At 30.5% G+C, this 13673-nt stretch overlaps 1 protein-coding gene across 5 annotated transcripts in view; it reads right to left on the bottom strand.

Moving 5' to 3' along the window:
• Nucleotides 1-13673, bottom strand: part of LOC132751936 (polycystin-1-like) — an 81294-nt gene that overhangs the window by 46456 nt on the left and 21165 nt on the right. For all 5 annotated transcript variants that reach the window (XM_060742157.1, XM_060742155.1, XM_060742158.1 and 2 more), the window contains exons 7-11: nucleotides 13133-13204; nucleotides 5497-5568; nucleotides 1186-1257; nucleotides 761-832; nucleotides 262-333 (exon numbers count right to left, since the gene is read on the bottom strand). In XM_060742157.1, the coding sequence (XP_060598140.1) occupies nucleotides 262-333; nucleotides 761-832; nucleotides 1186-1257; nucleotides 5497-5568; nucleotides 13133-13204 (360 nt within the window). The remainder of the gene's footprint in view (nucleotides 1-261; nucleotides 334-760; nucleotides 833-1185; nucleotides 1258-5496; nucleotides 5569-13132; nucleotides 13205-13673) is intronic.

Below are 13673 nucleotides of genomic sequence, written 5' to 3'. Positions count from 1 at the left end.
CAGCAAAAGCAATATATATGCTACTTGATTATGTCCCTTTATATACTGATCACACAGTACAGCCTGCCTGTATTTCAGTTTGCACTGGCCAGGTTCTATATATAGGTAGCTAGATTCTATAATTTAATACTGAAATTTCTTAAATGTTGAGTTCAAAGCAAGGCAAATCCATTACACAAATTCAGCTAGTAAAATCACATTTATATACATGTATAATGAAATATTTAACAAAACAATACAGTATATTAAAATGGTACTTACAAAGAAGTGAGTGAATCCAATTCCTTAAACACATCCCTGTTTAGTGTAGTCAGCAGATTTGTAGTTAAATGTCTAATAATAAGTAAATCAAAATATATCAAGATGCATACATTTTATTTATTCAAACTATTTTCAGAGCAAATAAACATATTTTAATTTACCTCACTACACATGTGGAGAAGATTACATGTACTTTATATTTAGAACTGTTCATTTAGCAGTTCATTTTAATTTCAAGTTAAATACAAAAGCAAAATGTGAATAAAAGATTTTAACAGGGGTGGCAAAATCAATTTTCTATATTGCCCATAGTTACGGTCAAGTAATTTCTTTTCCAGAATTTACTTTGGACATTGGACAAGTAAAGAAATACACACTTCAGATAAAAGGGACTTTTGCCAGCCCTGAATTAAGATTTTATGAAAATAGCATAATTTCTTCATCACTAAGAGTACTAATAAGAGTGCAAACAAGTAATCGTAATCCAAAAATTACTTACAATGTTGTTAGTGATGTAAGTTCCTTGAATATATCTGTATCCAATGATGTCAACAAATTGTCATTCAAATACCTGAAATATAATTTGATACATATACAATTTTATGTTATTTAATTATTTTTACATTATTTTACCATTTATGTACAAAGCACTTTCTTGCTTAACCAAACACTGCTGAATTATTTATGTAACCTACTTAATGAGATTCAAGTCTGACTGACATTGCTTTTGTCATGTGAAGAAACTTATTAGCCTCAATGGCTGATAACCAAAGGTGTCATTATGTGCATTATTTAATGGATTAGGCTAATTGTGTATCATTTGAGATTTACCAAAAATTTTCAGGCTTATAAAAAGAAACAGAATGAATTCTATTATTCTGAATTTTCAAACTTGCTACATATTTTTGAACAGAAATTACTTACAATATTTCTAGATATTTAAGGTCATTGAAAGTTGATTTGTCTAAGGAAGCTATTCTGTTGTTACTCAGATCCCTGAAATAAACAAGATTTATTTAAGCCTAAATTTCCATTTCTTATTCCTAAAAAAAATATTCCATAGGGAGGTTCATACCATTAGACAGTATATTTCATTGGAGGGTTTATTCCATGAGATGATTTTTGCCATGGGAAGATTTATTCTATGATACCTTTCAATCAAGAGGCTGTGATAAGTAGTTGATGAAAAAACTGTTACATTTGTATAACAATTTTGTCCCTGCTTGTCCTGTTGCACCTCAGTGCAACCTGGCCAAAATTATCACAAGAAGACATTGAGAACCTCAACTATTTTGATACTGGATGCTATTGAAGGTACATTGTGTTGGAGATCTTTTGGAATTTAATTGAATTACAATACAGCAATGGAAAAGATCAAATTTCACACAAAATTCTCACTTTAAAGTTAGATAATTTCTAGTGTTAAATAATGGATGAGGGTTGTACTGAAACAAGTGCTAAAATTTTGAAGAAAAATCCTTATCTAGTAGAAAGGTGGCATAAAAATTCTAAGTTCTTTAATGAAATTCAAAAGGGAGAAAGTTAAAAGCAGGAAAGCTCTTAAATTTAAGAAGCCTAAGCTATGACTCCTGTAATATGTCATGTGGGTGTGGTTTGTAATAAATTGTTTAAGCATTAAAAATCTTCAATAAAGAGCTTTGCAAAAACTTAAATCAGATGGATATAGGAGTCAATGTTGGGTTGAGTTGGACAGCTGTTTGTTGATATATTCAAGTTAAAAACAAGAGCAGTGACACAAAAGTGATGAATTTCTCCGAAACGGTTTCTTTAAGATATAAAGATATTATGAAAAGAATAAAAGTAACTAATTGCTTAATATTATTCTTGTAAAATGAAGTGCTATTCATAGCAAACTTACCACCTTGACCTTAGAGGTAAGGACATGGGTTTTGGACTTGACATCTTGATGTGGTAAACATTTATACCAAGTTTTTTTAAAATCCTTCAATGCATGACAAAGTAACATGTACAGTCCAGACACAAATGTAACTTGTAACTTTAAACTCTATTTGTGAGAATGTGAAAATCCAAACTGTAAGTGTGACCTTGACTTTTGACGCGACACATCATCATGTGGTAAATATTTGTGTCCAGTTTTTTTAAACAAGAGCTGTCAGTAGGACAGCAACGCTCGAATATTCTTAGTGCTTGATAGTAAAAAATATGCTTGATACAGTTACCTCCTCCTGTTTACAGGTTGGGGTCATGATGGTGAACAAGTATGCAAAGTTTTAAAGCCATATGTCAATGGACTTTGAAAATATTTGAACTATTACAAAAACTTTAACGTAAATTCTAAGTCGAAAAAGGGGCATAATTCTGTCAAAATGCTTGATAGAGTTACCTCCTCCTGTCTACAGGTTGGGGTCATGATGGTGAACAAGTGTGCAAAGTTTCAAAGCCATATGTCAATAGACTTTGAAAATATTTGAACTATTACAAAAACTTTAACATAAGTGGTTACGCCGACGCCGACGCTCAGGTGACTGCAATAGCTCTTCTTATTCTTATCAAATAGTTGAGCTAAAAATCCTTCTGCAATGCGTGTTACAGTCTGGGGACACATAGACAGAGGGACAAATGGACATACAAACGGTGCGATTTTAATATCCCATCTTCGGGGGCATAAAAAATTGCAAGGGTCAAGTGTCCAACACATAGCTGATTAATTAAAAGGTCCATGAATGTTGGACACTTGTCTTCTAAGTACTTAAACTTCATGCATGTATTTTTTAACACATATCTATAAAGACAAACAAATTGACAAAATACATTTCACTGCCACCATAGATGGACAAACACGTTTCACTGCCACCAATTAAATCATACAGAAAACAAAATATTTTCTAACACATGAAAATATCTACACATGCACCTCAACCAAGTGAAATCAGGGATATTTTTTCAGAACACTTCAAGTTGGAAAAAAAATTGAAGCAAAATAAGTTTAAAAAAAGCAATTTTTCAAGTAAATTTAAGCTCTTCATAATCAAGCAATTAGAAGTAAAAGAATTTGTTTCAATTTAAGTATAAAGCAGTTTCCTAGCTAATTTGTATTTTTTTTTAATTTTTTTTAGCAAAAGACTCCATGCAAATGAAATTTCTCAAGACTGTGTAGGATACACATATTTATATGTTATTTTCTTATATATTTAAACTAAATATATATTAAATTAAGATGTCATATAACATTCCTTTTACCCAATCTTTTTATTAAGTTTTTTTATGTCATGGTTCAGAACTATTCACTTTTTAGGGGAGATAGTGTGTAAGCGGCCTGATAGCTTGGTTGGTAGAGCCGCGGTATGGTATTCCAAGGGTCCCAGGTTCGGATCCCAGTCAGGCTGCATGATTTTCTCACCCTGTGACATTTGGGGCCCAACGTGGGGCCATATTCGAGAGTGTTGGGTTTGAGTCCCAGCCAGGCTGTACATATTTCTCACCCTGTGATGTTTATTTGCAGTTCTTTTACCAATTATGTTATTACACAAATACTTCTGTAAAACACTTTTTGTCAATATCATGATATAACTGTCACATATATATACAAATTTTTAACATATATTATTACATAAATGCTCAAGTCATTGGAAAAACATGTTACACAAACATCATTACACAGTTAATTCAGACAAACAGGTTCTATGCCAAAGTAAGTTACACAAACATCACGGTGAAAAATGTTATGCAAGTATGTTTATGGGCGTTTTATGCAAATGCTATAAATTAACATATACTTTTTGGGAATTATAATGTCCTTGCCAACATTATTACACAAATATCATATACCTTGACAATTTACACTTAGAACAATGTGAGCACCACAATCTACACTAAGCATAATTGTTACCAAGGTTGCCACACAACACAATATACAAAATTATTTTTTTACGCAATGACAGTGCCTTTACCATTTGATGCTTTTTGTTCTGCATGGGGCATTATAGTAACTACAATGTTTCTTTGGGAAAAATCAGTAATTCTTTCGCATAATGACACTGAAAGTTTAAACAGTCAGTAATTCCAAAGCAGGTTCACTTTACAGAAAAAAATGCTGATGTTTTTTTTTTCTCACGAAACATTTTACAAATTGGTTACTAACAAGAATGAATACTGGTTCTACACATATCCAATAAAATAATTTTATAATAAGAAAAACAATTATTTGGACCATTCTTTTGTACAGGTTTTCCGCCCCACACAGATCACAAAAAGTTATGTGGTGTAGGCACCGTGAGAATCTTTAATTTCTATCAATAACTTGTTTACAAACAAGTTTCAGAAAAAAAACGTTTGCCTGCTCTTTTTTTTTGGAATGCTTTGATGTCCAAAAAATAAAAAATAAATTTGAGCCGTGTCACGACAAAACCAACATAGTGCTTTTGCGACCAGCATGGATCCAGACCAGCCTGCGCATCCACTCAGTCTGATCAGGATCCATGCTGTTCGCTATCAAGTTCTCTACTTGTTATAGGGTCTGTAAGCGAACAGCATGGATCCTGATCAGACTGCGCGGATGCTCAGACTGATCTGGATCCATGCTGGTCGCAAACGCATATCGTTGGTTTTGTCATGGCACGGCTCATTTAACAAAGAGTAACAATGTTGCCTGGCTCAATGGTAACAAGATATAACAAGATAATTTTGGTAACTAAGGATCAAACATGGTTGTTAGGTAAAATTTCACTCTTACTTACAAAGAAGTTACAGACCTATAATTAAATATTTCATATGAATGAGGAAAAACACCAAATTAAATATCTTAATAATGTTACCCTGGAAACTAATAAAAAAAATTATCTTATTTAATTCCCAGAGTTCTTTTGTTTTGTTTTTCTCAAAGGATACTACAAGTAGTAAAAGAAATGAAATGTGCTATGTTTACATTATAAGCTAACGCATGGCAAGAAAGAAAGAAAATGGCCATACAACATAATACAATTAAAATAGAGTATAACAATTATGAAGCAAAAAAAATGCCTCTCATCTATTACAGCTCTTTTCAAATTATGTCTAACAGCACCCATCCCCTCTGCCCTCCTCTCAAAAAAAACTACAATACATATCAGTTTATAATTGCTGACCTTACTGAAAATCAGAGATTGCCATATAAAATAATATTACTGTAACTAAAAATATATGGTTTTCAAATAAAATAAGGACAAATGGATAATTTAAGAAGGAAATAGTTACTAATTTCAACATCATACTTACAGATTGGTCAAGGAATTCGCATCATTCAGAAAGTCCTTGTCCACATATGTAATAACATTGTGACTTAGATCTCTGAAAAATTCAAATATAAAAAAAAGTATGAAACATTTTAAATGACAAAAAAAGAGACTGGTTCCCAAGGAAACAGAATTATTTCCAAAACAATCCAATACAAAGGAAACCAGATAAAAATATGATACCCATGGTTTTTACCATGCATGGTAAAAATGGTAGTTTGATGAAATATAGATTTTTAATAATTAATATGCAATCAAACAAAACATGATCATAGCAATGTAATGGTAAAATAGAATATAATGATACAAGCAATAATTGTAATGGTGGAATTGTATCAGCTGTTTCTCACTCTAACATCCCTGATGCTTGAAAGCAGAGCCTCATTCATGAAAATTTAATAAAATATTTGAATGGTCAAAATATAGTCAAACAAAAAAAATAATATATAAATAAATGACAAATTAAACACCATTTATACATTATTCTTAAGTTCTTTTATTTTGAAAATTTCTTCACTCATCTGGAGACATGGTGGACTGCAGCTTTAAAGGGACTCCACTGAGGTACAAAAGCCTAAAACCATAAAGTTTAAAAATTCTTCTTTAGATCAACTTAGGCAAAATATTATTAACAAGATGGAAAGAATTACACTCAGAGAATTAAAATAAAATCAATTTCTATGCCATTTTAGTCTGATACAAGTTAAAAGTGTTTAAATGATTTTTTGGGTCATTTTTACAAATATTTTTCTAGAAAAAAAGAGAGTGCATGAATGATGTATATAAATTATAGGTCAAGACCTACATCAAATGGTACACAAATCTGGAAAATATTTCCAGTCCTGCTATGTCAAAAAAACTTAGTGGAGTCCCTACAAAGGAGAACTTTGTAATCTCAATATCTAAAAGACAATGCAATCTCATAAGTAACTGAATATAGAAAAGCATTTAGTTTAAAAGTCCATATATAAATATACATGTATAAAGATAAAAGTAAATGATATATGTAAAGAATATATTAACAAAACAAATGTATAAGGAAATCAGTAATACATGTTTTAATCAGTTCCTCAAGCCATGTTCATTCAACATCATTCTATCAAATAAGGTCAGATTCCTGCAACATCATTTTGTAACAATCTGACCTTATCAAAATGTGGTATTATGTGAAAGTCATTTTCAAAAGAACTCAAATCAAAGGCTCCATAAGATACCAAAAAACGGATGCTTCTCTTTGACACAGAAAAGACTTGCTGACAAACTACATATAAGGAAAATATAAAAAAAGATTTTCAGCATTAGTGACTTTGCTTGCAACAACATAAAACCTTACAACAGGAATGATGTCCATGCAAGGTATACATAGAGAAAATGGAAATAATGTTAAAGGATAAATGTGCTTTGTGTGACAAGATGAGTAAAGATAACAGAGGATGAGATAATAGAAGAGATGAGATAATAGATGAGAGAAGATTGAGATAACAGAATATATGTGATTAGAGAAGAGATGGGATAAGAGATGAGATAAGAATAGAGATGAGATAACAAAAGAAGAGATGAGATAACAGAAGATATGATAAAACAGAAGAGATGAGATAACAGAAGAGATGAGATAACAGAAGATATGAGATAACAGAAGAGATGAGATAACAGAGGAGATAACAGAGGAGATAACAGAAGAGATGAGATAACAGAAGAAATGAGATAACAGAAGAGATGAGATAACAGAGGAGATAACAGAAGAGATGAGATAACAGAAGAGATGAGATAACAGAAGAGATGAGATAACAGAGGAGATAACAGAAGAGATGAGATAACAGAAGAAATTATAAAAGAGATGAGATAATAAAAGATAAAATAAGGATGGAAAGACAGAAGGATAAATCCATTATTATGTCGGCAACCAAAAAAATTCTGGGAAGCATAAAAAATTTCAACCCACTATTTCCTTTATTTTTGGACTCTGTATGAATTACATGCCTTTACATAGATATATCTGTATGCATGTTTGATTGTTTATCCTTGCAACAAGAATGGACCAAGTGAACAATGTAACTAACATCCAATGAAATAATCTCTTACACAAATATGTTTATTGCATAAAATTATGCTAACTTATCATGAACAAACAATTGTAACCCAAAGAACAAATGGATGCATCTGACATAATTTTTTATATATGAACTATCACTATAATTTTCATGACTTGCAAAAGAAAGAAGTGGATAGGTTAAATAAATAGATAAACAAATAAACAAATAAATGAAAAAACAAATGAGACAAATAAATGAATAAACAAATGAGTAAATAAGACAGATAATGGAGAGAAAACAGTCAACAAAAAGGAAAGTCCTGTATAACTTTTCTTCCTAACAAAACAAACAAATAAAAAAAGTTATTAAAATCATAGTTACATTGATAGGAGGAAGAAATGTGATACACAAATAAAACAACAAAATAAAACAACAATTAGTTTGTTGTTGCCTCTCATGAATTCAAGTATGACAACTTTGAGATTGTAGCCTGTGTAATGTTGACCAGTCAGCCATAACCACAAAAGTCTGGATTTAAGCAAGCCTACTAAATGTTTGTAGCATTAGAATATATAGTGTTTAAAGTAACAGAGATAATGATGAATGATTACTGACTGTTACTATGTTAGGGTCATGACTAAGTTTTCTTTCTATACTGATACTAGTTCAGAAACAAGTCTCAAAAGTCTTTTTTTAATTTGTGAGAACTTGTTGTACAATCAAGTTAAGGAAAAGTTTCAAAATGAATATATGTATTTTTTAGATATGCAAGTCTAAAATGATATGGGTCAAACTTGCATTCCATATCAAGAAGGCTTAAGCTTGTTGCTGAGGAATCTATCCCTTAATTATTTTTATATTATTGTTGCAAATGGTATTTTGGTATTCTAAATGGGTCTTTTTGATATTTTAAATGGTATTTTTTGGTATTCTAAATGGTATTTTTTGGTATTTTAAATTTCTTGGTCTTCTAAATGGTACTTTTTGTTTTTGGTATTCTAAATGGTATTTTTTGGTATTCTAAATGGTATTTTGGCATTCTAAATGGTATTTTTTGGTATTCTAAATGTTATCTTTTTGTATTCTAAATGGTATTTTTTTGGTATTCTAAATGATATATTTTGGTATTGTAAATGGCATTTTGTTTGGGTATCCAAAATGGTATATTTTGTAAAGTAAATGGTATTTTCTGGTATTCTAAATGGTGCTTTTTGTATTGCAAATGTAATTTTTTGGTATTCTAAATGATATTGTTTTGGTATTCTACCTAACTTCTTGTAAAACAATCATTTTAGAAGCTTTCTTTTATTCACCTCATTTTATTTAAAGGTTATACATGTATTAGTTAAGTTCTTATGTGTATAAAAATGATTGGTGTTTGTTTTTTGGTATTTTCACTTAAATTATCATAAAAAGCAAACAATAAGTTAGTCTCTGGCGAGCATAATATTACTTTATTTGATAAGTTCAATAAATTTAGTAACAAACTTATTTATCACATGCCAAAAATAAAGTGAAACAGAACCAATTTTCATTGATGTGCCTATAATATGAGGCTTACATTAAGCGCATCTTAATGCTTATAATGTTCGTACAACGCAATTGAGGTGATGTAAAAATATATGCACTGCAGTGCAATACCATTTTTACGAAGTCGCAAAAATGGCACTGGTATAATATGATGACATCATGACAATCATCACATAACTAAGATCTTTATTTCTTTATTATCATGGTATCTTCTTCCATATCTTTTATCTCAAACCAAAAGCGGAATAAATAATGCAAAAACAACTTATCAGCAGCAAAATAAATTTAAAAAAAAAAGATTGAAAATAATGCTTAAAAACAAAGAATAATAGAAGAATTTATCACATACAATACAACTGCTTCTTACAGCTTAATTCAAAATTCATGTCACATGTCATATTATATGCAAATGAGCCACTTAACCATGAATGTATTCTTACACTGTGTGACGAACAAGTAGTTCCCTTTTTTTTTTTATTTATGAAGTATGTGTGTGATAAATTGAATACTGTTTTATTTTAGTTTTAAATTTATGGGACTTATCAAATAAAGTAGTATATGTAAGTGACAAAGGCTTCTTTCATACCATTTTATTTAACTTTTCCATTTAATTCAATACTAAAATATTCATATCCATTAAATAAAAGAAATGTTACTGAAAGCTACCCTGGTTAAGCAGAAAAAAAATACACATATTTTGTGTCTGATCACAAGAAGGTTTGGGTTATTTTGTAAGGCATAGTGGAGGTATATATATGTACATAAAGTATATTTCAGAGTCAAGATTTGAGTTGTGTACACTTACATAGCTTCTAAACCACTACAACCTTTGTATACTTTGTCATTGTCTAAGTCAGTAATGTCATTCCATGATAAATCACTGAAAAATAAAAATCCATCTTAAGTTGTTGCTATTGGCAACACATCTACTGGCAAACTTTAGCCAGGCCTTGTAATGTCATGAATGTTTATATCGTCACCTTAGTGCAATAACTGGTTAACTCCTATTAAATTCAGAAGGACTTAACCCTCCTACTGCACTAAGGTCACAAATTATGTAATCTATCCCTTCATAGAAAAAAACAATCTGACTTAATTAACTGCAATGTAAAACTTTAGATAGAAAGAAGTAGAGAAAGAAAGGATTGAAAAACAAACAAAGTCTTTAACTCAAGGCTGACAGTCAAGGTTTTTGGGATTTTCCATTATCGGCCAAATATAAGTTAATCCAAGATTGATTTCTTATATTACATGTTATATGAATCTGTAATTTTAGTGTCAAAGTTTCTCAATTAAGCTTATATGAATAATTTCAAATTCAAAACTGCAGAAATAATTCAAGTAATCAAGTTACACAGGCACACTGCTGACTTGATCGTGTTTCAGTTTATTTGAAATTTAATCTTATATACCAATAATTTAATTATCTTGTACACCTGATTTACCTTTTATATCAGGTAGGTATATCATTATACTTTGTACTCAATAATTACTTATTCCTAATATTATAATAAGTTATCTCTATTTTACTGAAATTTTATCAAGGTATTAACTGAAAAGAAAAGATTGAAAAGAATGTTACGGAAACGAAAAGATAACCAAATTGACACAATGACTCAGCACTTTTGTCAAGTTTATATCGTGTAATCTTTTATCATTTTATATAATCAAATTATTATGGTGAAATGTTATATCTAAGTTACAAAAACGGTTTTGTGGTTTATGGTCCGTCACATAAGAATCACTAGTAAATTGACAAATTATAGTATCACTGACATAGGAAATAATTTCAAAATATAGATAGATACTTTTTATTCTTCCAATATTGAAGAGCACAGTTTTTTTAGTTTTTCTTTCAACTAGCTATCTTTCTATCTGTCAAGCCGACACGACTTTTCAAGCTGTGTACTTGTCCAAATATATTCTTGTATTGTTCAGTAAAATGTATCACAACCTATATCTGCTTGATTTATTGGGTTGTATTGAATCTTTTTTAATTTTCAAATTGGAAAGTATAATTATATATTAATCATATGCCTGCTTGAACAGAAAGTGAGTTCAGCCTTTATTACCGGTTTAGACTTAGGCCAGGCTCTAAACTGTTGGCTGCCTAACTTTTGATATTGATATCTCTATAATTAATAATGTACTGTTCCAAAACTGGGAGTTGGAAAAGTTCGTTTCAGGAATTCAGCAGCCTCAGCCAGCTCAGCAAATAAAACCCCCGATGATAGATGTTGATAAATTAAATATTGGTATAAGTAAATGCATTTTTTAGGGTCATTTTCTCTGTATTCATCATGTTTTTTAAATCAATACTTTAACAAAATAATTATCTGTTAATTACCAATTAAAATGATCTTCCTGCAAGGGCATTAACTTGAAATTTGAGCCATGTTATGTACACGTACACCTAATGATTTCCTATAAAATAACTGATTTTGACTTATAAAAATACTACAGCCCACTTTTGATCAGGTTTTAAAATAGTGTCATTGCATTGCTGATTTTTTGTGTTGATTTTTTTTTTTTACAAAGGAATTGTAAAGAAAAAAAATTAATATTTGTACAGGATAGGAGAAATGAGGAATCTTAACATTGAAATTTAAAGAACATTTTATATTACATTTCTTTCCCTACCAATAATTTAAACCATTTATATAGCATTAACATTTAGTATGCACTGGAAAACATAGTCCAAATAATATTGAGCAGAATTTTTTTAAAAAGATTACTTATCAAGTATTTAACAAATATTATTGGACTGTGTCCAAAGCTGAGTGTGGTAACAAAGGTACGTTGACAAAAGTAAGGCGATTAACCAGGGCGTATTTGGTACCAGTCTTTAAACATATCAGGCTTAAAGAGACCCTGTGACACTTAATCAATTATTACAGAACAAAACAACAAATGACAGCCAAGAAAATTGGCAAATTTGATAGATTATAACCATACTGCATAAACATGCCTTGAACATTTAATAGTCATTTATATACTTTCTGAAGGTTGCGGCTATAGTTCAGTAAATATTACTTCTGAAATATTTGGTTCTTCTAATTTAGTGTGAAATTAAAAAAATCACTGACACATACTTTTTAGCATGATATAAAATCTTAGCCCCTTGACTAAAACATGCCAATTAAAGGTGACATAATAATACAGTCATGATTTTAAACACTTAAAAGATAATGGTGACATGTGTATGATTGATGAGAAAAAATATAAACTACCAAAAGAAAAAAAGGGAAATACAAAACTAGAACAATTCTATTTAAGATAATTCAATGTTTTTAACATCCTCTAAAAGAATCTGAAAGAAAAAAGTATACATGTATAATGGTAAAAGAATTAAAACCTCTACCCATTACCTGCTGGGTTTGAGTCATGGGTCAGTTAAGCCGTCCACTCAGAGATTATCGGGATTCAAATATCAAAATAGAAAAACTGGGTAACCAACAGTATAGAGCCTGGTCAGACTGTATGGATGTGCAGGCTGGCCTAGCTTTACACTGGTGGCAAAGGCTGATCACTTTTAGTTGTAGCAGGTTACAGGTATAACATTATTAATTAATGATATTGTAAGATCAAAGACACAATAACAACTAAGGGACATAACCAGAATGCACACTCTTCTAAATGTTGTAACAAACAGATCTAACTCAATACAGGATTGGAGCAGTACCTCTAGACGCTTGCAGAAATCATGATCATAAAATAGACAAATATAGTTTTTTTTCGCCGATTTTTACATTTTTCATTGATTATCATACTTAAATCGGTGTGAAAAGATGAATTAGACATAATAAAGTTCATTCTGTTGGATAGAAAGGCAATATTTTAGCATTATATGATACAAGCGCCTTGCCCGGTATATACCGAAATACGGTATTTAGTGTGGTGCTCCAATCCTTTTTTTAGTCTCACTCTTGTTACTTGCCTAGCTTAGAATTTGAAATAGTTCTTTGTGACTTCAGGGATATGCAGACTTGTGGGTTAACTAATGGCAAGTTGGTACAACCGACTACAAGTATACAGAAAGGTAAAGACTTTACTTACATCAGTCTTAGAGACTGGAGATCTTTAAACAAATGCTGCTCCAATATACTCAAATTGTTGTGTGACAGGTAACTGAAAAATAAAGGTAAACACTTTATTACATTTTATTTTAGTGTATATTTCAAGTAACAATTGAGTTGTTAGGGTAAAGAAAAGAAATTATTCACTTCCTACTGTTGAAAAGAGGACATACGCCTTAAATTAGGGAGACTTTTTGAGGTTTTAGAGGACGTCCTAACAAGTAGTATACATACATTGTATATTTCTAAGGATATTGACTGCAGGGAGATAGGAATGGTAACAAATGTTTTATCATCTTATATGAATAATTATGTAGTCAACTGACTTCACCCTGTAAAAATCATGCAGATTCAGTTCAGTACTTGCATATAACCAGCTTAAAGCTGCACATCTCCAGATGAGCCAAAATATTTCAAGATAATCAATATTGAAAAAAATGCACTAAACTTTTAAGAAAGGTAAAAACATTCAATCCAAGTTATATTTTACACGTTATAATGTGTGGTTTAACACTGATTTT

This window comes from Ruditapes philippinarum, unplaced genomic scaffold (genome assembly GCF_026571515.1).
Source record: "Ruditapes philippinarum isolate M1 unplaced genomic scaffold, ASM2657151v2 ctg533_1_1_1_1, whole genome shotgun sequence".
NCBI classification, from domain to species: Eukaryota; Metazoa; Mollusca; class Bivalvia; order Venerida; family Veneridae; genus Ruditapes; species Ruditapes philippinarum.
This window is presented reverse-complemented; position numbering and strand designations above follow the sequence as displayed.